Below are 24,008 nucleotides of genomic sequence, written 5' to 3'. Positions count from 1 at the left end.
GAAACTTATTCCAGCACAATGAACAATTTTGTTCCAACATCACCAAAAATGCTATAAATTTGGGATAAAAAAAATTATAATATATTTTATATGAAATAACAATACTATAAAAATGAATCAAACATAGATTTAAAAAGACCATTACCAAATGTTACCCTAGGATAGTGATAGAAAAGAAAAAAATATTCACTAGTGGATATGAAAATGTAAATTTGTTTATTAGTGATATAAGCTATCATAATGAAGGCAGTTGACAGCAAAATAAAAACAGAAAAAAAGAAAAAAAAATCATGGCAAAAGAAAGGGAAAAAATGACGGAGAAAGAATGAGCCAGTTTCATGGGCCGCTTTCTTGCAACGGAAATTGGCCCAGTAGCGCTCGCCGAGAGAAGCAAGCTGTAAACAAGGGGAGCCCGAAGAATTGTTCTCCTGGGTTCACACTGACTGCTGTTTGTCTTCTCCCCGGGGGCGACGACGGCCGCCGCCTTACGCGCAGCTGACCCAGGGCTTCGTCGCGCCCTTTGCCGGTGCCGGCGACGAGAACCCACCGCACCCGGTATGGCCCCGCCCCTTCTCCCCCCTTCCTGCGTTGCCAAATTGAGTACCCGAACCCTAACTCGATCTATTTTGTTATTTGTATTCGGATCTGATCGAATCTCAAGTGTATACATGTATTATGCCTACCAAGTTCGATTTTTTTTTTATCGGGCGTACATGTGTACAGCCATGCCCTTTTCTGGGTTCGCCTGTGCTTTCTTTTCTTTTCTTTTTTTTTTTTTGAGAAATCTGGAGGGGCTTGCGCCCCAACAGTGAAGTGTGTGTGGATCGGACAAGTTCCTGTGAATTGCAGTATACCTTGGTTGCTTCTTTGTTGGAAAGTGAATACATGTAAGAGCCATGGGGCATAGGGTCTGGAATTTGCATAGAAAGCTTCGAGGGCGAGGAACTGATACATTTGTTGTTGGCTATGAGCGTCAAGGATGGAAATCCTTGGCTTGGTTCACCCCCAGAGGTTTAGCAAGGGACTCGAGCGATGGGTGTATGGCTTCCTGTAATCGAATCACGCTGAACTTCACAAAAGCGATAACCCTGCCACCACGACGCTATCCGCGATACTGGATGCCGTCTCCGCTAGCCTGGGCACCGTGGTCCACCTTGTTCGCTCACACGATCATCGAGTTGAGTGAAGGGAAAACAAAACGACAAGATGCAAGTATCCGATCGACTGCAGTTAGTAGCTTAGGCGTTACCGTTACCAAGGCTAACCAAACTAATCAAGTAATTCCTTACCATGTTTACGTTAGCGCTGTTTATCTCATTCCTTTGCGTTTGCGTTTCATTATGCCAACCAAACAGTTTCTATTTTCAGTTAGCTGTAATCCAGCTTTTGGTCTGTATAGTTTTATGGATACCTCTTTATCTGCAGCCTGCAGCATGGCCTATCTTTCCCCAATGCTATTGTTATTCGCTTGTTCTTGTGAAGATTTAACAGGGTAATCCAAGCAACCTTGTTCTTCTCACCTTTTTATCTTGATATGAGTATCCACGCAGACATAACAAAGATAAGGCATCCTCTGAGTTATACACCATAAAAGTTGCCAACTGATGCAAGAAAAGAGTATTTTTCTTGCAATGTTATGATATTCCAATGGCGTTGTTGCTTCGGTATTCTGTACCATAGACATGCTATTATGTGCGCTGCGGTTGCATTGCTCTAAATCTGGTTGCTTATGCTTGGTTCGCCAGAACAATGTTTATTGCAGCAGATCGACCAACCTCCAGGTTGCTCAGTCTTTTGGATGTGGGTGATGGTCTGATGGATGTAGCTTAGTTATCCTTGCGCGGCATGTTTCTGCAAACATAGAAGTTGGATGGTTATGCGTTATGAAGTTGCTTCTTTTTTGAAGCAGCATGAAAGTGAAAAATAGTGATACTCAATGGCCCATGCAAATTGTCTGTGCTGAGTTTTCAGCATGAAAACTGAAAGTACCCACTTTTACCCCTATTTTGTTAATAGGGTTATGTGCTGCATATCTACATTATTTTTTTCTATCCATGTTGATGGATAGATGATAGTAGCTAACGTTGTAATTGTATGTTTTATGTTTGTGGCCGATTTTCTTGTTTATATTCCTCTAAAGATGGTTGTTGCAAACTTGTGATATTCATACTTATTGAGATGCTATTAAGATACAAATATACCTGCATGAAAAAGGGGGTCTTGTTAGTTAGATGGATCTCATCAACTAACTGAAGAAATTGATTTCGCTTACTTTTCTTTGAACTGTGATGATATAACCTGTCCTGAAAAGTGAGTTTTCATGTAATCTAGTGTCAGTTATTTTCAGAATGGCCTCAATTCGAGTATTTGTGACTGCACAGTTCTCATGAATTTATACCTCACATGCAGCATGAACACAATATATTCTCTTGAGTTATATTTCGATTCATTATTTTACATATCCTTACTCTCTTGTGCAGGATTCTGATTACTCTTCATTAGGCTATAAATGGCAGGAAGGCACCGTGCATCCCGCCAATACCATGATGACCCTCGAGGATATCGTGATGCTCCACCTCCACTTGCACGAACAAGGCCTCTCTCTCCGCGTCGCTTGGCGGAGGAATTATCTAGTCGCCATGCCGAGATGCGTAGAATCCGTGAAGACAATCAGCGTCTGGCAGATGCAATTGTTAGTCTCAGGCAAACCAAGCCACGTTTGGAAGAAGACCTCCAAGTCTCAAGTCAGGCTGTTCCGAAGCTCCGGGCAGATAAAGAGCTTGAATCGAGGGAGCTGACTCAGAGGAATCTGAAGCTGGAAGCTGAACTGCGTGCCTTAGAACCCCTTAGGCAAGATGCTCTGTATCTGCAATCTGAAGCAAGTAAACTACAGTCTTTGAGGCAAGAGTTGGCTGCAAAGGTTCGAGGTCTATTGAAAGAGCTTGAACATCAGAAATCTGAAAGCCAGAAAATGACTGCTATGATAGCTGAACGTGATGCTCTCTGTCAAGAATTGCACCAGGCTAGGTAAGTAGGTATTGAGATGTTATTTTACTGTCTTTCTTCTAGAACAGATGCAGCCTGTTGATTTTCATGATGGTTCATGTGTTAACTCTGATGGCTGCCTTCAAGGCCCTTTTAGTTCAGTGTCCCTTTGGTTTGCCTTTTGTATTTGTATTTAGTTGAAGACCAGCTAACTAATGGTATCATTGTAGGGCGAACCTTGAGTTTGAAAAGAAGGCAAAGCCAGAGCTGACTGCACAGGTTCAGGCAATGGAGAATGATCTTGTAGCTATGGCTCAGGAGGCTGAGAAGCTGAGGGCTGATATTGCAAAGAGAAACACACCTAGTAAGTCCTCCCCCCCCTCCCCCCATTTGCATGGTTATTACTAAAATAATAACACATCGAGTCCTATAACATAGTCTACTTTCAGGTTTCAGCAGCCGTGGGGCTTATGGCGCCTCTTTGTCGACTCCTGGGATGGGTTTGCAAGGCATGTATGATGGCAGCTATCCTACGGTTGGGAGCCGCTATGGCAGTGGCACTGGGCCTTGGAGCTCGCATGATCCCCATGGTTACCCGCATCTGTAATTGTGCTTCTGACCAGTGTTCTCCTCTGAACAGGTCCCTGAGTACCTTGATTAAGCTTCTTGTAGTAGTATAACATGCGGTGTACCCCCCTAGCTGGTCAATAAATACACAGCGATATACCAACTCTGGTTGCCTTGGTTCCCTTTTTTTTCATTAGAAAATTGGCGCCCACCCCTGTTGCACACACTGATGATGTGTGCTGATATGTTGTGCATGCAGCGGACTACCGGAGCATTAGATGTTTGGTCACTGTCATTTTGCAGCGGTGAGTTTTGGCTTTGATTCCTTATTAGGGAACATGACTTTAAGATGCATAACAAAAAGAACAGAGATACAGTGCACCTACACCTGCACAAACAAAATCAATCTGAACAGAAGTTTCATGAACACTAATAAAGGCCAAATCATAGAGACCAAGCATTCCCTTAACCCCTTTATATAAGTTACAGTCATAGATAGAGGGGAAGATGGATGCCATGAACCTACATTAACAGAGGGATCAGTGTCACTTTGAACAGTTGTTCATTCTCTTACATCGCCGTCGTCGTTGTCATGGCCAGCCTCCCTTTCGTCCTCCTCGTTGTCGGTCTCCGTGTCCTCCTCAGGCGGCAGCTTGAAGCGGCAGAGCGGGCAGAGGCGGCTGGCACGGAGGCACTGGAAGATGCAGCGCTCGTGGAAGCCGTGCGCGCTCGGCATGGTCCTCAGCGCGTCGCCGGCCTCGTACTCGTCGAGGCACACCGCGCACTCCCCACTCTCCCTCGCCCACCGTCGTCTCCGGCAGACAAGCTATGACCACGCTGGATGCCGGGACGGCGCCGAGGGTGAAGCTGCCGTACTCTTCGTCGTCGTACGCTCCGGCGTCGGCGTCGGCGTCGCCGTGCCGCGGATGGTCTCCCCGGTCACTGTCATCGCGAGGCCCGAAGACGAAGACGAAGACTTCAGCAGCCTCCATGTTTGGGTCTAAATGTCTAATGGCACCCTGTGAGGCAGCATGGTGCGATCGTAGAGCCGCATTTGAGCGATGACATTCTCTGGGAAAGGTCCGGCGGCGGCGGCGGCGACGCGTTCGGCTGCGTCAGATCGGGGTCCGAGCGAGGCCCACCGTCAAGGAAACTTCGCCGGAGCTGCTGCCATCGCCGTCGCCGTCCATCTTGATCTCGCTCTGCACCGGAGGCGGGCGGGCAAGAGGACAGCTAGCGCGCGGCCGGAGAAGATGAACGGGCGGGCCGGGTAGTTGTAACAGGAACAATGCGCAATTGCGCGCTCGCTGGACTCCTAGTCCTAGTAGTTACAAGACGAGGCGTGGGAGCCCGGCAAGTCCATTCCGATCCCGGGTCGACCATGGGTGTTCTTTGCACTCTGGGCAATCGGGATCGGAACAGAATTCCGGCGGCGCCCCGTCCTGGCTCCGGGGGCGTTTCGTGCTGCACTACACCTTGGGCGGTTGAGCATATGATCGGCGGCGTCATGACTCGTGAAGGTGAATAAATTCATCGTCCACCTCAACGAAACTTACGTGGAGACTTGTTTCTTTTTCTCATTAAAAACAATCAGGCAAGAGCACCAGCTCACACTGAATAGAACAGAACAATTAACTCCGTTGAAGTCCCTCGAATCAGGCCCCTACTTCATCTTCTCTTTTCACCCATACATGTATTCTCTCTTTTTGACACTACATCAAGTCAAATTATAATATGTAGTTTATACAAATCAATTAACTCTTCATAATCCCACGACTATTACATTAAATCTTCATCATCCGTCAACATCATATAGATACACACATAGGAATGGATAGTCTCAAATAAATTCACAAACAAACTCCCATGCTCGAATTCACATTTCATACTCCAAGTTGACATTTAGTTGACACATCCATGGGTTCATATAGCAACATCAATGTACAAACATACTGAATAAATTTGCACAAAATTTGATATGGACTTACGTGGGGCCGGGTGGAAGCTAAGGTATTGTTGGGGCCGAGGAGCGGGCTGGAGCTCAAGGCCGAACCATGGGGGTAGGAGAGCAGGAGCTGGGGGCCCAACCTTGGTAGTGGGCGCGTGGAGCTCGAAGCGTCAAAGGTCAAGGTTGGGGGCGGTTCAAGCATGGAAATTCAGAGGTGGGAGGCACGAGCTAGGGTTTCACCTAAGGGACAAAATCGGGCAGAGAAAACATCAGGGAGGCAAGGTGGAGTAAGGATCTAATTACCGGCGGCGGGGAGGTGGATCCAACCAGTGGCAATAGAGGGGGGGGGGGGGCTCAGATGATGAAGTGATTCTATGCGGGTGTAGAGTTAGAAGGGGCATAGGAAGGTAAACTTGGCCATAAGGCCCGAGGCCTGATGGCCCGCCCACAGCCTGCTCTTTTGGCCCGGCCCAGGAATGGCACGACCCGGTGGCCGTCGGGCCTAGGCCAGCGACCCGATCCTAGGGCCGTGCCTGAGCCCGTCGTGCCGCCCAACCCGATCTGCAGATGGCCTGTTAAGGCCTTTCATAGCCACCTTCAACTTAGGTATAAAAACCAAACCCTAATTCCTAATTCCCACACCTAACCGTCGTACCCCGACTCGACTCGTGTAGCACCGCAACGTGACTCCACGCACACCCCGTCGCTACTTCCTCGCTTTCTTCTGACTCCGCCCAGCGCACTCGACGGCCAGTGCCTGGCGGCGGCAGCTCCTCCTGCGGCGGCGGCGCAGCTCCTCCGCGTTCGATGGCCACCGCCTGGCGGCGGCGCAGCAGCAGCTCCCGCGCAGTAGGGTAGCAGCTCGCTCCTGGGCCGACTCAGGCACGTCAGGCCAACAGGCCGTCGGGCCGGCTCAGCACGGCCTAGCCCCTTTAGGGCCGTGCTTGGGCCGTTGGTGCCGCTCGTGTGCTGGCACGGCATGGCCCAATGAACCTGACAAGACATGCTGGCCCATGATCACCGGACCGGGCTGAGCACGGGCCCGTGCCGTGCTAGGCCGGACGGCCCGAATGGCCATCTATATGGGAAGGATAGAGATCGTAAAGTAAGGACCTTAGAGAGAGTCATGGGAATAAAGACTTGAGGGTGATCCGAGGACTTTCTAAGTTTGAGGGATTGAGAAATGACTTTACTATAGTAAGTGTTTTGCTACTCAATTGCCAAAGGGATTGAGAAATGACTTTACTATAGTAAGTGTTTTGCCACTCAATTGCCAAAAGTAGATGAGTCCTAGACGTCTGGTATTTGCGGGAGTTGCTCTTAAAGGACTAAAACTGGGATGCTCGCTAAGCTAACAACTGCAAGCAATGAAAAATAAATAAATAATAATGGTGTCTACTTGAATTGAGGCCTCAACATGCATTGTACAACACCTCTACACAAGTGGTTGCGCATCCACCGCTACTCCAAAAGCACGATGGCCCCGTTCGGCTTACCTTAAATCCGGTTTATTCGGCTTCTTTTTTCAATCAAAATTGTGTTTTTCTCTCACAACATTTCAGCCAGAACAGTGTTTCTCAGCCACTTTCAGCCAAGTTTCAGCATGCCGAACGGGACCTATACCACCAAATGTTGGTCACCACACTACACCATAGTCACAAAAACATAAAGGAATCGTGTGGCCCAAATCCAGTTGAGCGGTCGTTCACTGGATTTCTCCCCAGCGAACGACGCGTCCATCCGCACGGATCTCTCCGTTCCTTTTCCTTTAATTATTCTTGCTGTTTTTTATAGGTTCCACTGCAAGGGACTCGAGCGATGGGTGTATGGCTTCCTGTAATCGAATCACGCTGAACTTCACAAAAGCGATAACCCTGCCACCACGACGCTATCCGCGATACTGGATGCCGTCTCCGCTAGCCTGGGCACCGTGGTCCACCTTGTTCGCTCACACGATCATCGAGTTGAGTGAAGGGAAAACAAAACGACAAGATGCAAGTATCCGATCGACTGCAGTTAGTAGCTTAGGCGTTACCGTTACCAAGGCTAACCAAACTAATCAAGTAATTCCTTACCATGTTTACGTTAGCGCTGTTTATCTCATTCCTTTGCGTTTGCGTTTCATTATGCCAACCAAACAGTTTCTATTTTCAGTTAGCTGTAATCCAGCTTTTGGTCTGTATAGTTTTATGGATACCTCTTTATCTGCAGCCTGCAGCATGGCCTATCTTTCCCCAATGCTATTGTTATTCGCTTGTTCTTGTGAAGATTTAACAGGGTAATCCAAGCAACCTTGTTCTTCTCACCTTTTTATCTTGATATGAGTATCCACGCAGACATAACAAAGATAAGGCATCCTCTGAGTTATACACCATAAAAGTTGCCAACTGATGCAAGAAAAGAGTATTTTTCTTGCAATGTTATGATATTCCAATGGCGTTGTTGCTTCGGTATTCTGTACCATAGACATGCTATTATGTGCGCTGCGGTTGCATTGCTCTAAATCTGGTTGCTTATGCTTGGTTCGCCAGAACAATGTTTATTGCAGCAGATCGACCAACCTCCAGGTTGCTCAGTCTTTTGGATGTGGGTGATGGTCTGATGGATGTAGCTTAGTTATCCTTGCGCGGCATGTTTCTGCAAACATAGAAGTTGGATGGTTATGCGTTATGAAGTTGCTTCTTTTTTGAAGCAGCATGAAAGTGAAAAATAGTGATACTCAATGGCCCATGCAAATTGTCTGTGCTGAGTTTTCAGCATGAAAACTGAAAGTACCCACTTTTACCCCTATTTTGTTAATAGGGTTATGTGCTGCATATCTACATTATTTTTTTCTATCCATGTTGATGGATAGATGATAGTAGCTAACGTTGTAATTGTATGTTTTATGTTTGTGGCCGATTTTCTTGTTTATATTCCTCTAAAGATGGTTGTTGCAAACTTGTGATATTCATACTTATTGAGATGCTATTAAGATACAAATATACCTGCATGAAAAAGGGGGTCTTGTTAGTTAGATGGATCTCATCAACTAACTGAAGAAATTGATTTCGCTTACTTTTCTTTGAACTGTGATGATATAACCTGTCCTGAAAAGTGAGTTTTCATGTAATCTAGTGTCAGTTATTTTCAGAATGGCCTCAATTCGAGTATTTGTGACTGCACAGTTCTCATGAATTTATACCTCACATGCAGCATGAACACAATATATTCTCTTGAGTTATATTTCGATTCATTATTTTACATATCCTTACTCTCTTGTGCAGGATTCTGATTACTCTTCATTAGGCTATAAATGGCAGGAAGGCACCGTGCATCCCGCCAATACCATGATGACCCTCGAGGATATCGTGATGCTCCACCTCCACTTGCACGAACAAGGCCTCTCTCTCCGCGTCGCTTGGCGGAGGAATTATCTAGTCGCCATGCCGAGATGCGTAGAATCCGTGAAGACAATCAGCGTCTGGCAGATGCAATTGTTAGTCTCAGGCAAACCAAGCCACGTTTGGAAGAAGACCTCCAAGTCTCAAGTCAGGCTGTTCCGAAGCTCCGGGCAGATAAAGAGCTTGAATCGAGGGAGCTGACTCAGAGGAATCTGAAGCTGGAAGCTGAACTGCGTGCCTTAGAACCCCTTAGGCAAGATGCTCTGTATCTGCAATCTGAAGCAAGTAAACTACAGTCTTTGAGGCAAGAGTTGGCTGCAAAGGTTCGAGGTCTATTGAAAGAGCTTGAACATCAGAAATCTGAAAGCCAGAAAATGACTGCTATGATAGCTGAACGTGATGCTCTCTGTCAAGAATTGCACCAGGCTAGGTAAGTAGGTATTGAGATGTTATTTTACTGTCTTTCTTCTAGAACAGATGCAGCCTGTTGATTTTCATGATGGTTCATGTGTTAACTCTGATGGCTGCCTTCAAGGCCCTTTTAGTTCAGTGTCCCTTTGGTTTGCCTTTTGTATTTGTATTTAGTTGAAGACCAGCTAACTAATGGTATCATTGTAGGGCGAACCTTGAGTTTGAAAAGAAGGCAAAGCCAGAGCTGACTGCACAGGTTCAGGCAATGGAGAATGATCTTGTAGCTATGGCTCAGGAGGCTGAGAAGCTGAGGGCTGATATTGCAAAGAGAAACACACCTAGTAAGTCCTCCCCCCCTCCCCCCATTTGCATGGTTATTACTAAAATAATAACACATCGAGTCCTATAACATAGTCTACTTTCAGGTTTCAGCAGCCGTGGGGCTTATGGCGCCTCTTTGTCGACTCCTGGGATGGGTTTGCAAGGCATGTATGATGGCAGCTATCCTACGGTTGGGAGCCGCTATGGCAGTGGCACTGGGCCTTGGAGCTCGCATGATCCCCATGGTTACCCGCATCTGTAATTGTGCTTCTGACCAGTGTTCTCCTCTGAACAGGTCCCTGAGTACCTTGATTAAGCTTCTTGTAGTAGTATAACATGCGGTGTACCCCCCTAGCTGGTCAATAAATACACAGCGATATACCAACTCTGGTTGCCTTGGTTCCCTTTTTTTTCATTAGAAAATTGGCGCCCACCCCTGTTGCACACACTGATGATGTGTGCTGATATGTTGTGCATGCAGCGGACTACCGGAGCATTAGATGTTTGGTCACTGTCATTTTGCAGCGGTGAGTTTTGGCTTTGATTCCTTATTAGGGAACATGACTTTAAGATGCATAACAAAAAGAACAGAGATACAGTGCACCTACACCTGCACAAACAAAATCAATCTGAACAGAAGTTTCATGAACACTAATAAAGGCCAAATCATAGAGACCAAGCATTCCCTTAACCCCTTTATATAAGTTACAGTCATAGATAGAGGGGAAGATGGATGCCATGAACCTACATTAACAGAGGGATCAGTGTCACTTTGAACAGTTGTTCATTCTCTTACATCGCCGTCGTCGTTGTCATGGCCAGCCTCCCTTTCGTCCTCCTCGTTGTCGGTCTCCGTGTCCTCCTCAGGCGGCAGCTTGAAGCGGCAGAGCGGGCAGAGGCGGCTGGCACGGAGGCACTGGAAGATGCAGCGCTCGTGGAAGCCGTGCGCGCTCGGCATGGTCCTCAGCGCGTCGCCGGCCTCGTACTCGTCGAGGCACACCGCGCACTCCCCACTCTCCCTCGCCCACCGTCGTCTCCGGCAGACAAGCTATGACCACGCTGGATGCCGGGACGGCGCCGAGGGTGAAGCTGCCGTACTCTTCGTCGTCGTACGCTCCGGCGTCGGCGTCGGCGTCGCCGTGCCGCGGATGGTCTCCCCGGTCACTGTCATCGCGAGGCCCGAAGACGAAGACGAAGACTTCAGCAGCCTCCATGTTTGGGTCTAAATGTCTAATGGCACCCTGTGAGGCAGCATGGTGCGATCGTAGAGCCGCATTTGAGCGATGACATTCTCTGGGAAAGGTCCGGCGGCGGCGGCGGCGACGCGTTCGGCTGCGTCAGATCGGGGTCCGAGCGAGGCCCACCGTCAAGGAAACTTCGCCGGAGCTGCTGCCATCGCCGTCGCCGTCCATCTTGATCTCGCTCTGCACCGGAGGCGGGCGGGCAAGAGGACAGCTAGCGCGCGGCCGGAGAAGATGAACGGGCGGGCCGGGTAGTTGTAACAGGAACAATGCGCAATTGCGCGCTCGCTGGACTCCTAGTCCTAGTAGTTACAAGACGAGGCGTGGGAGCCCGGCAAGTCCATTCCGATCCCGGGTCGACCATGGGTGTTCTTTGCACTCTGGGCAATCGGGATCGGAACAGAATTCCGGCGGCGCCCCGTCCTGGCTCCGGGGGCGTTTCGTGCTGCACTACACCTTGGGCGGTTGAGCATATGATCGGCGGCGTCATGACTCGTGAAGGTGAATAAATTCATCGTCCACCTCAACGAAACTTACGTGGAGACTTGTTTCTTTTTCTCATTAAAAACAATCAGGCAAGAGCACCAGCTCACACTGAATAGAACAGAACAATTAACTCCGTTGAAGTCCCTCGAATCAGGCCCCTACTTCATCTTCTCTTTTCACCCATACATGTATTCTCTCTTTTTGACACTACATCAAGTCAAATTATAATATGTAGTTTATACAAATCAATTAACTCTTCATAATCCCACGACTATTACATTAAATCTTCATCATCCGTCAACATCATATAGATACACACATAGGAATGGATAGTCTCAAATAAATTCACAAACAAACTCCCATGCTCGAATTCACATTTCATACTCCAAGTTGACATTTAGTTGACACATCCATGGGTTCATATAGCAACATCAATGTACAAACATACTGAATAAATTTGCACAAAATTTGATATGGACTTACGTGGGGCCGGGTGGAAGCTAAGGTATTGTTGGGGCCGAGGAGCGGGCTGGAGCTCAAGGCCGAACCATGGGGGTAGGAGAGCAGGAGCTGGGGGCCCAACCTTGGTAGTGGGCGCGTGGAGCTCGAAGCGTCAAAGGTCAAGGTTGGGGGCGGTTCAAGCATGGAAATTCAGAGGTGGGAGGCACGAGCTAGGGTTTCACCTAAGGGACAAAATCGGGCAGAGAAAACATCAGGGAGGCAAGGTGGAGTAAGGATCTAATTACCGGCGGCGGGGAGGTGGATCCAACCAGTGGCAATAGAGGGGGGGGGGGGCTCAGATGATGAAGTGATTCTATGCGGGTGTAGAGTTAGAAGGGGCATAGGAAGGTAAACTTGGCCATAAGGCCCGAGGCCTGATGGCCCGCCCACAGCCTGCTCTTTTGGCCCGGCCCAGGAATGGCACGACCCGGTGGCCGTCGGGCCTAGGCCAGCGACCCGATCCTAGGGCCGTGCCTGAGCCCGTCGTGCCGCCCAACCCGATCTGCAGATGGCCTGTTAAGGCCTTTCATAGCCACCTTCAACTTAGGTATAAAAACCAAACCCTAATTCCTAATTCCCACACCTAACCGTCGTACCCCGACTCGACTCGTGTAGCACCGCAACGTGACTCCACGCACACCCCGTCGCTACTTCCTCGCTTTCTTCTGACTCCGCCCAGCGCACTCGACGGCCAGTGCCTGGCGGCGGCAGCTCCTCCTGCGGCGGCGGCGCAGCTCCTCCGCGTTCGATGGCCACCGCCTGGCGGCGGCGCAGCAGCAGCTCCCGCGCAGTAGGGTAGCAGCTCGCTCCTGGGCCGACTCAGGCACGTCAGGCCAACAGGCCGTCGGGCCGGCTCAGCACGGCCTAGCCCCTTTAGGGCCGTGCTTGGGCCGTTGGTGCCGCTCGTGTGCTGGCACGGCATGGCCCAATGAACCTGACAAGACATGCTGGCCCATGATCACCGGACCGGGCTGAGCACGGGCCCGTGCCGTGCTAGGCCGGACGGCCCGAATGGCCATCTATATGGGAAGGATAGAGATCGTAAAGTAAGGACCTTAGAGAGAGTCATGGGAATAAAGACTTGAGGGTGATCCGAGGACTTTCTAAGTTTGAGGGATTGAGAAATGACTTTACTATAGTAAGTGTTTTGCTACTCAATTGCCAAAGGGATTGAGAAATGACTTTACTATAGTAAGTGTTTTGCCACTCAATTGCCAAAAGTAGATGAGTCCTAGACGTCTGGTATTTGCGGGAGTTGCTCTTAAAGGACTAAAACTGGGATGCTCGCTAAGCTAACAACTGCAAGCAATGAAAAATAAATAAATAATAATGGTGTCTACTTGAATTGAGGCCTCAACATGCATTGTACAACACCTCTACACAAGTGGTTGCGCATCCACCGCTACTCCAAAAGCACGATGGCCCCGTTCGGCTTACCTTAAATCCGGTTTATTCGGCTTCTTTTTTCAATCAAAATTGTGTTTTTCTCTCACAACATTTCAGCCAGAACAGTGTTTCTCAGCCACTTTCAGCCAAGTTTCAGCATGCCGAACGGGACCTATACCACCAAATGTTGGTCACCACACTACACCATAGTCACAAAAACATAAAGGAATCGTGTGGCCCAAATCCAGTTGAGCGGTCGTTCACTGGATTTCTCCCCAGCGAACGACGCGTCCATCCGCACGGATCTCTCCGTTCCTTTTCCTTTAATTATTCTTGCTGTTTTTTATAGGTTCCACTTCGTTCTTAAATATTTCCCCTCTTTCCATGGTACGTAGATATATTCCGTACATTGGTCAGATTTGTCCCATGGCATTGACTATTGGCTGTACGGACGTTTATTTTTTCTTTCATTTTTTTTCTTTCTACTATTTTTTATCTTTTTTTGTTACATATTTATAAGTTATACTATATAGTTATTTTTCGTACATAGTTTCATATTTCTGCTATTATGTTATGATATTAATTTGTACAACTAAGTTATGTAATATAACTTATATGTCCAACTTTATATCTAAATCATTTATCAAGTTATATATATTTAAGTTATACAAACAAGTTATACACTTAACTTTCCTTTTTTGGAAGTTACCAAGCTATACACATAACTTTTATGCACAACATATTACCACAACTTTTACAATATAAAATTTTGCAGAGCAGAACTTATTAACACAAGTTTTTATCTTAACTTTAGCGTTGGCAAATTGTATAGAATAACTTAAGTACATAAATTTTTAGAATAACTTATTAACATATGTTGGGTTTCGTAACTTTTTATACTTAAGTTGTGTTTTCATAACTTTTGTATTTACAAGTTTTTGGCATAAGTCATATGTTATAAGATATACGTTATAAGTTAGTACACATAAATTGTTACTGGAAAAAAAATTCTTCGAAACACGTGTAAGTAAGGTCTAATTTTATTCGTCTCGTCGTGTAGAACACACCGGTGCAGACAGAATTAAAAACAGATACACTGTTCAGAAGTTATAGCATTTTGAAATAAATGTTTTTTCTTTTTTTAATGATGTCAGCAGCTTGGAAAGCGTGCCTTGAGAGGAGAATGGCTGCTGCACGTGTGGTTCCATCCAGAAAAAGGATAAAGGTGGGATTTTTTTTTGCTAGAAAAGGAAATGTAGCCTTTCTAAATTTAATTTAGGCGGATATTCGCCTTTTAGTCTGGTCGATCATGTGGACATGGCATCGTCATTGCTTATGTCGTCATTACCGACAATGTCGCACACCAAGCCATTTCCATCCGCTGCAGTAAGCTCTAAGCCATATGGCACTCGTGTCGTCATTGCCACACACCGTCGATGATGTCCTACACTATACTTACCCTCCCACATTGGGTTAGCCACCGTACTCCGTTGCAAAGCCGCCAAGCCAATACACAAGCACCATATTGGGCGACCACTAAGCTTTTCACGCCCTTCGAGATATGGCCAATGCATCTCATCTATCTAGTAGCCTATATTGCCCACAGCTCGCCAACATACCGTAGATATCAATTGCACTAGAAGTACCATCTCTAGCTACCCTCAAAGAGCCTCCTTGTGTCAGAACGACCACCACTATGCAAGATTGACCGCTGCCATAGTGCAAGAAGATGCGAGAACGCACTCCAGCAACCCATCTCAAGTCTTTGGAAATTGACTATTAGGGCGCGGTGTGTAGGATGAAAACGGAAGTGGTAATTATCGTTTACTTATGGTCAATCTTCGAGAATTTATTCTTTTCTTAGAAAAACAAAAATTTTAGCTACATTCTTTTTCTTAGAAAAACAAAAATGGTAGCTCAAACCACAAATATATAGAATAAATTCTAAGAAAACGTAAAACAAATGAAATTGATTATGGTTTTACGTTTCCAACTATTTAGGCAATTTAATTTAATTACCATATGTTTGTATCATCTGTTAGGTTGATCTCCACTAAGTTGGCCCAACGGCCAATTGGGCTCTTGATCCGCGCCCTGATAGGGGGCGCCCAGTTGTTTTTCTGGCTGATGGACCCCCGTCGCGCAGCACTATAAAGAGAAAGGTGGGGGCCGGAGTGCAAGCTACAAGGTTCACCGCAGCGACCAGCCTCTCACCGATGTTCTATCCCTAGACCGATCGAGAGAGACGCTGTAAGCGACGGGAAGCTCCATCGCCTTCACCACCGCCATAGCACCGCGCCTGCACTGCTGCTACCTATGATGACCTAGCGGGCGCGTCACGGCTACCTCTACTCCGACCCGCTATGGCTACTACGTCACTGGCGCCTCGGCCGCGACACGGTTTAGTGAGGTACATTAGCAAGTCATCCCATCTAAGGCAAGTTTTACCCACTAGATCTGCACATAGAGGTCCAGTAAATCATATCAATGGTATCAGAGCCAGGTTAACTAGGCATAGATCTAGCTCTTAGAGTAGATCAGAACAAGAAAGTAGAAGGAGGGGATTCAATTTGTAGAAACAGATCGAAACCCTAACTCAAATACCTAACCCTAACCCTAGATAGATGGATAGAGAAGGGGAGCACATACCCGGTTTCTCGCCATCGTCGCCACCACCGCGCGCGGGAAGATGCACCCGCCGTCGCCTCGCCGACACACGAGGAGATGGCGAGCCACGCTCGTCGCTGTGCGTGCGAGCCCTGGCCGAGGACACCGTCATAAGACCACTTGACGGCGGCGTGCTCACCCACTAGGGAGCGTGCGCTCCGATGAGGGGACCCACGGTGATGTCGCACTAGGGTTTAGGACGAACCCCACCGTAGTGCGTGTGGGAGTCTAGGGCACCGTCTCCAAGACCGCTCGACGGCGGCGCACTCAGCCTAGGGCGAGCGTGCACGTCGATGAGGGGACCGGCGGCGGCGCCACTCCGCTGCTCTCTCTCTTCTCCGGTTGCGCTGCGGGTGTCTACCAGAGCTGCAGCACTGAGCACTACGGCGTAGAGAGAGAAAGTGGAGAACACAAATGAGCTAGGGTTTCAGGCGCACCGCCATGGCTGCCGGTTTTAATCTCGCGAGAATGACGGACGACTGTCGGATCACTACGGACGGCTGTGTGTGCTCCGATCGAAAGAAGCACAGTCGGGGAAGTGAATTCCCGGCCCAGGCCCAGGTTACGGCCTAGGCGCGGGGAGAGTACGGTGCGAGTGGCCATCGTGGGCCGCGGTAAAGGATGGGCCCATGGGTGAGCTGAGCACGCTGGGCCGCGCTGGCGGATGGGCCGATGGGCCAATTTTGCTAAGGGCCATAAAACAGTAGCACATTTATGTTTATTTATTTTTAGAAGCAAATTTTGATGATTTTTTGTCTAGTTTAAATCTCTATCAAAATTTGAACCAACAGGATAATTTTTTTAGAGACTAGTTGAGTACAGTAAAATGCTTCTGAAAAGTAGATAAATAATTTTCTCATATTTTCGCTGTAAAGTTTAATGTTGATTATCTTCCGATTAAATTAGAACCAACGGGAGAATTTAATTCGAAGAGCTATTACATTTAGTAAATTATGATTATATTTATCCTCTAATTAAATTGGAACCAACAGAAAAATTTAAATTAGAGGAGTAGTCCGATTTGTTTATGTTAGATTATGGTATTGTTATTTTTTTACCAACGTTGATGATAACAATATTATAATGAATTTAAGTTTAAAGTTTAAATCTTTGATAAATTTTACACCAACGTGGTCAATTTTTCAGAGAGTAAGTAAGGACCAAGAAATGCTTCTGAACTAAAAGAATGTATTTTATTATCAAGTTTTCGCTGCAATGATGTTGATTATCTTCTAATTAAATTCGAACCAGCAGGAGATTTTAATTTTGAAGAGTAGTTATATGTATTTTAAGTTGATTTATGAGTTTTATGCATTAATTTTATTTTCTGCCCAACGGTGATGTACTATTGATGCAGAAGCACCTTGTTTATTTAACCGACCAAATCACTCGGTTGCATGCCAACGGGCTGCAATGCTGGGCCATGTGAATGAAAATGCTTGAGTCAAGCCAGTTCAAGACTGTTTTTTTTGTTAGTTTACTAATTTTCTGATTAAATTAGAACCAATGGTAAGATTTAATTAGAAAATAAAGAAATAAGTGAATGTTTTAGTTGTCATGACTAAGTTTTCGTTACAGTAAATTGTGTATAGATTTATCCCGCATAAGGAGAAGTTTTGGCATAATACTTATGCTAGTCAATACTGCATGGCAGGAGAAGTTTTGTGATGATTCATATGTTTTGTATTCCGCATAGCGAGAGAAGTTTGGGTAGCTCTTATGCTGTCCTAGTATTGACCGTGGCACAATAAAAATGCATCGTCATGGTCAATACTAACCAAAAGATAAGAAAAGATGCAAGCATGACTTGTAAAAGTACTGCTAATAAAAGACCTCGTTAAGTTCTTGAAGTGAAATAAGGAAAGTGTACTACTAAACGGATCAAGAAATAACTTTGTTTACATGACATAATCATCTGAATGAAGTAAGTTATAAATGTGTCCTCATTCACAGGTTTTCTGAATAGTTCTCAAAATTATGGCAGTAAAGTTCATACCATATTTCGAGGGGTAGAATATTAAGTTCAATTAAGAAAAATACTCTTCATTAAGAGTAAGATAAAGATCAATTAAGAAAGATACTCTTCATTAAGAGTGAGATAAAGATTAATTAAGATAAATGCGACCGTTGGAGGAGTACAATGGTCACAACAATGATACCCCTAAGCAGAGAAATAGCTAAATTTTTGGATCTTTTAAAGTTCCGATAGGAAGATAGCGTAGTCAGCCTCAAAGATGTTAAGGTGGTGCTTAAAGCGCCATATGAGGTTTTAACAGATTAAATCCAAAATAAGATATTTGAAGATACACCATTTTTAGAAAAGATGGGAAGATCTGGGAGAGCATGGTATGTAGAGGTATGTAGAGACCTATGACTTGAAGAGAAGCAGGACTATGTGCCCACTTCAGTGATTCAAAACAACAAAATTCTCGATACTTGTTGATGTTGTATGACTTATACAACACCTGTTGTTGGATATTCAAAGAAGATGAATAATGTAAACAAGAATCTTGTGATACAGGAGCCTGTAGAATCAATTGCCTCTTGGCAATGAAGAGCAACAATAGCTCCACATGGAAGTGCCAGTAGCGCTAAGGTCACAGAATGTCTCAAAGAATTAGTAAACCAGTTTTCTAATGACTATCAAGTCTATGTTAGTGAAGAAATTCAAATGGAGGGTGATCCCACCTCATTTGAAGAAGCCATAAGAAGCGTTTACTCGTTTAAATGGCAAGAAGCTATGGAAGTTGAAATAAATTCGATGAATACCAATGATGTTTGGGACTTAAAAGAAATTCCTAATAGAGCCCAAAGGAGTAGGCTGTAATAGGGTCTACAACACAAAACGTGACTCCAAAGGAAATGTAGAAAGATATAAAGCACAACTTATAGGAAAAGGCTTTACGCAAAGAGAATGAATAGATTACAATGAGAGTTTTCTCTCTAGTCTCATGCAAGGATTCTTTTAAAATCATAATGGTGTTATTGGCGCATTATGATTTAGTTACATCAGATGAATATAAAGATAGGCATTCCTCAACGGGGATTTGTATGAAAATGTTTACATGGCAAAACCCAAAAGTTTTGTCATGAAAGCAAAAGAACATATGGGATGCCGCCTGTAGAAATCCATTTATGGGTTAAAATAAGTCTCTAGACAGTAATATTTGAAGTTGATGAAACAATAAGAAAGTTTGGGTTTTAAAGAAAATAAGAAGGACAGCAGCATTTATGCGAAGTTCAAGAATGGAAAATTCATTTTCCACATCCTGTGAATAGATGACATTCTACTCACTAGTAGTGATGTTAATCTGTTATTGGAGAAGAAGTTTTATCCTCAAGTTTCAATGTGAATGATCTTGATGAAGCATCATTGGTTCTAGGAATCGAAATTCACCGAGATAAAAGAAAATGGGGTATTAGGACTATCGCAAAGGCATACTTAGAAAAGATTCTAAAGAAATAAAGTATGCATGTGAGTAAACCTATGCCTACTCCTATAGTCAAGGGTAATAGATTTGAGAATTTTCAGTGTTCCAGAAACCGATATGAGATCAATCAAATGAACATGGTTTCATATGCTTCAGCTGTTGGAAGCTTAATGAATGTACAAGTAAGAACTTATCCTGATGTAGTTTACATATACATGATATTTTGGCAGAAGTCCAATCCAGATATAGATCACTGGAATGGAGTTAAGAATGTCTTGCAATTTTTGCAAAGTATCATAGGCCTCATGCTGAGTAAGAAAGAATAAGTACTCTTAAATAGTTGTTGGCACAAATGTTAAGTTTTGGCGAGATGTGTAGTGAAATCCACAGTAGTTGCTAACACTCGTAGTTGGAGTATTATTGTGGAAAAGCTCCAATAAAACTATTGTGGTGTCATCAATGATGCATACCATAATATAGCTTGTCATGAGGCCTCAGGAACAGTCAAAAGTGGTTAAGGGAATATGTACCCGGATTTAACAATGGTAGTCAATAACAATAACCATTTAAAGTAGTTAATTCCTAAGACAACAGGTCAAGTGTGTTGCCAAACACATTGACATTAAGTTATATGTTGTAAAGGAGAAAATCTAGAATCATTTTAAAAACATTGAGCATATAAGTACCAAGCAAATACTTACGGATCCGCTTATCAAAGGCTAACTACCCAGTGCGTTCAGAGAACACACAGTCGACATGGGTTTACGGGATAGCCTATGATTTTTAGATACTAAGGGCCTAGTTGAGAATCTGTTTCAAAACAGAGAGGAGCATTGTAGTTGTTTAATCTAATGGCAACTGACCGTGACGATGAGGCACGCTCTATGCACTGATGGAAAAAGATAAAGTAAGTGAAGTTTAAGTCATAAGGTGAGATCAAGGGAGAGAATGTTAGATTGATCTCCACCAAGTTGGCCCAAGTGCCAATTGGGCCCTTTATCCGCGCCCTGATCGGGGGCGCCCAGCCGTTCTCCTGGCTAATGGGCCCCCGTCGCTCAACACTATAAAGAGAAAGGTGGGGGCCGTGGCGCAAGGTACAAGGTTCACTGCAGCCGCCAGCTCTCACCGATGTCCTATCCCAAGACCGATCGAGAGGGACGCTGTAAGTGATGGGAAGCTCCATCGCTTTCACCGCCGCCACAGCACCGCGTCTGCACTGCTGCTACCTACGACGACCTAGGTCACGGCTACCTCTACTCTGACCCGCTGTGTCTACTACGTCACCGACGCCTCGACCGCGATAGGGTTTAGTGAGATACATCAGCAAGTCATCCCATCTAAGTCAAGTATTACCCACTAGATCTGCACATAGAGGTCCTGGAAATCCTATCATCGTCTTCTTCAGAAAAAAGAAATAGGCCAACTAACTACAATCTTTAGATCGCCTAAGCCCAAACACTCGCTTGACATGTTTGAAAGCTCTAGTTTAGTTTTGGTGAATTGATGAAACCCTAAGTGCTAACCTAGTTTATCAAGTGCTCATGACATAGGTAGCACACTTCAAGTAGAAGAAGCTAATGAAGATCATAGCATGACAATGGTGATGGCATGGCGATGATCAAAGGCTTAAACTTGAAATGAAGAAAGAGAAAAACAAAAAGCTCAAGGCAAAGGTATAAACCATAGGAGCTATTTTGTTTTAGTGATCAAGACACTTAGAGAGTGTGATCACATTTAGGTTTGATAGCCGTACTATTAAGAGGGGTGAAACTCGTATCGGAATGCGGTTATCAAAGTGCCACTAGATGCTCTAACTCATTGCATATGCATTTAGGATCTAGTGGAGTGCTAACACCCTTGATAATATTTGTGAAAATATGCTACCATATGTGCATAAGGTGTTTGTAGGGTTGAGATGGGTTTGGGTCCCTCTCTCCCTCCCGCCGAGCTTGCGATTCGGCGCTTTCGGGAAAATAAAATGTCTATTTTCTATTGCGCCGGATGCAAAATTCTTGGTGGTTGGCACACTTGAGCAAGGGTGAAGAAGTTAGAGTTGAAATGGAGTTGATCGAAATGATGCTGGCGTCGGTCTACTGACCAGACGCTGGGTCACTCAGCGACCGGACGCTGAAGGGCTGCGTCCGGTCGAGCTGTCAGACGGCACAGTGGGTAGGGTTGAGCACCGGAAGCTGGTCTGCGACCGGTCAAGGTGGACCGGACGTGTCCGGTCGAAAAAACATGCCTCGGGGAGCTTACTGGAAACGACCGGACGCTGGGGCTTCAGCGTCCGGTCAGTTTTAACCGGAGCGTCCGGTCAGCTTCGTAGCCGTTGGAATCTGACAAATGGCGTTTGAAGGCGATGACACGTGGCGTCCATCGGGCGACCGGACGCTGAGGGCCAGCGTCCGGTCAGTATGACCGGAGCGTCCGGTCAGAGCGCGTTTTGCCCAGTGAAGGGGTATAACGGCTCTATTTGATTGGGGCTCTATTTATAGCCCCATGGTCGGCTGTGGCTCACATCTTTGGCCATTTTCATTGACATAGCAACCTTGTGAGCCTAGCCAAAGGACTCCCACTCATCTACATCATTGATTCATCATCATAGTAAGATTGGGAGTGATCCAAGTGCATTGCTTGAGTGATTGCATCTAGAGGCACTTAGTAATCGTGGTTCGCTGCGGATTTCGCTTGTTACTCTTGGTGGTTGCCGCCACCTAGACGGCTTGGAGCAGCGAGGATCGTCGAGCGGAGGTGGTGATTGTCTCCGGCTCCGATCATGGTGATTGTGAGGGGTTCTTGACCTTTCTCCGGCGGAGCGCCAAAAGGTACTCTAGTGGATTGCTCGTGGCTTGTGTGATCCTCATCTTGTGTTGGTTGTGCGGCACCCTATTGAGGGTTTGGCGTATGAAGCCAATTAGCGCGTGAACCTCCAAGTGAGTGAATCGCCACAACGAGGACTAGCTTGCCGGCAAGCAAGTAAACCTCGGTAAAAATCATTGTGTTCATCATTGATTCCGAGGTGATTGGTCATCATTGTTATTCATCTTCGTGATTGATTGGTTCATTCATCTACACGGCGGTATAACCCTCTTGATCACTCTCTTTACTTTACCGCAAACTAGTTGATAAGCTCTTTAGTGTAACTAGTTGTGAGAGCTTGCATGCTTGGTTGGTGTGGCTCTTTAGTTAGCCTTTGAGAGCACACTAACATAGGGTAGTGTCATTGATCTTGTGTGAATTGACACTATCTAAACTAGAATTGTGGTAGGTGGCTTGCATTTTGAGTAGGCTAGCGCAACACTCGCTTCGCCTCATAATTGTCTAACCATTTGGTTAAGTGTTGTTGTAGAAATTTTTATTAGGCTATTCACCCCCCCTCTAGCCATTAGGGCCTTTCAATATTGCAACCATAGCCGCCTAATTCTCATTCCTCAGCACAACACTTCATAATCGGTAGTCTTGTCCATAGTACTATCTTCCACATGTCCATCCTCCGGCACCATGTTGAGTTCATCTCCATCATCACGTTACAAACATGAATCGTAGGTACTATCCAATGCGCCGCCGCCGTCGTCAGCAGCGTCCCCGGCCTTCGTCATCATCGTATATCCTCGTCCACGTCGGCCTCCGTGCCCTCCTCAGGGCTCAGGCGGCAGCGCGAAGCGGCAGAGCGGACAGAGGTGGCTGAGTCGGAGCCAGCCGAAGATGCAGCGCTCATGGAAGCCGTGCGCGCACGGCATGGTCCTCAGCGCGTCGCCGGCCTCGTACTCCTCGAGGCACACCGCGCACTCGCCTCTCTCTCCCTCGCCCACCGTCGTCTCCGGCGGACAGGCCATGGCCACGCCGGACGCCGGGACCGGGACGGCGCCCAAGCCGAAGCCGAAGCCGAACCCGCCGTGCGCGTCGTCGTCCACTCCGGCGTCAGCGTCGCCGTCGCCGTCGCGAGACTCCAAGAAGATGAGGGTAGGCTGCATGCCGTTTCGGCCTAATTGCACCCTCACCCCCCTGGAAGGCGCGACGGGAGCGAGGTTGCGCGTGACGGCGATGACATAGACGTCGTCCGTCGGCTGCGGCAGCTCCGGGTCCGCACGAGGCCCCTCGTCGGTGGCGGGCGTCGAGGAAACGTCGCCGGAGCTGCTGCCGGCGCCGTCCATCTTGATCTCGCTCTCCCTACACACTGCACCGGAGGCGGGCCGACAAGAAGGCAGCTAGCGTGCGGCCGGAGAGGATGAACTAACGGGCCGGCCAGGTGTCGTGATATTTGTAGATCCGAGGCGTGGGTGTACCAACAGGCCGGCAAATCCGATTCGCAGCCGTGGTCGATGTGCCATATGGGCGTCCTTTCCACTTCGGGCAATCGGAATCGGTACAGGATTCCGGCGACGCTCCGTCCTGGCTCCGGCGATACACGCTTGGGCCATTATTGGTTCGGCCGCTCGGGCGCGCAAGATTATTCTGGCGCTAGTTCCTACGTCCTGCACCACACCTTGAAGGCCTACCAGGCCGTCACGTACTGCCGTGCAGCATATGATCAGCGGGCATGACTCATGGAGGTGAATGAATTCATCGTCCAGCTCAACGAAGCTTATGTAGAGACTTGTTTTTGTTTTTTTTATAAAAAAAAACAACAAAACTGAACAGAACAATAATGGATCTATAAGGACAGGTATAATAATAGACA

The 24,008-nt window shown here is 46.6% G+C and overlaps 2 protein-coding genes across 2 annotated transcripts; both read left to right on the top strand.

Annotated features, from left to right (window-relative positions):
* The first annotated feature begins 422 nt into the window (after positions 1 to 422).
* Positions 423 to 3,718, top strand: LOC136481434 (protein FLX-like 3). Its single transcript, XM_066478779.1, has 4 exons — positions 423 to 555; positions 2,481 to 3,027; positions 3,216 to 3,349; positions 3,435 to 3,718. The coding sequence occupies exons 2-4, from the start codon at positions 2,510 to 2,512 to the stop codon at positions 3,590 to 3,592; spliced, it is 810 nt and encodes a 269-aa protein (XP_066334876.1). The 5' UTR covers positions 423 to 555; positions 2,481 to 2,509; the 3' UTR covers positions 3,593 to 3,718.
* Positions 3,719 to 8,766: 5,048 nt separating this feature from the next.
* On the top strand, positions 8,767 to 10,003 carry LOC136481432 (protein FLX-like 3). Its single transcript, XM_066478778.1, has 3 exons — positions 8,767 to 9,313; positions 9,502 to 9,635; positions 9,720 to 10,003. Exons 1-3 carry the CDS (start codon positions 8,796 to 8,798, stop codon positions 9,875 to 9,877), a joined length of 810 nt encoding a protein of 269 aa, XP_066334875.1. The 5' UTR covers positions 8,767 to 8,795; the 3' UTR covers positions 9,878 to 10,003.
* The last annotated feature ends 14,005 nt before the right edge of the window (positions 10,004 to 24,008 follow it).

The sequence above is a fragment of the Miscanthus floridulus genome, chromosome 9, assembly GCF_019320115.1.
Source record: "Miscanthus floridulus cultivar M001 chromosome 9, ASM1932011v1, whole genome shotgun sequence".
Lineage (NCBI taxonomy): Eukaryota > Viridiplantae > Streptophyta > Magnoliopsida > Poales > Poaceae > Miscanthus > Miscanthus floridulus.
This window is presented reverse-complemented; position numbering and strand designations above follow the sequence as displayed.

Bases quoted from the DNA above. Each gene is read 5' to 3' on its own strand.
- LOC136481432 (XM_066478778.1), top strand. From the start codon at position 8,796: ATGGCAGGAAGGCACCGTGCATCCCGCCAATACCATGATGACCCTCGA. The intron at 9,314-9,501 runs GTAAGTAGGTAT...GTATCATTGTAG, and splicing joins CAAGAATTGCACCAGGCTAG to GGCGAACCTTGAGTTTGAAA. The intron at 9,636-9,719 runs GTAAGTCCTCCC...GTCTACTTTCAG, and splicing joins TGCAAAGAGAAACACACCTA to GTTTCAGCAGCCGTGGGGCT.
- LOC136481434 (XM_066478779.1), top strand. From the start codon at position 2,510: ATGGCAGGAAGGCACCGTGCATCCCGCCAATACCATGATGACCCTCGA. The intron at 3,028-3,215 runs GTAAGTAGGTAT...GTATCATTGTAG, and splicing joins CAAGAATTGCACCAGGCTAG to GGCGAACCTTGAGTTTGAAA. The intron at 3,350-3,434 runs GTAAGTCCTCCC...GTCTACTTTCAG, and splicing joins TGCAAAGAGAAACACACCTA to GTTTCAGCAGCCGTGGGGCT.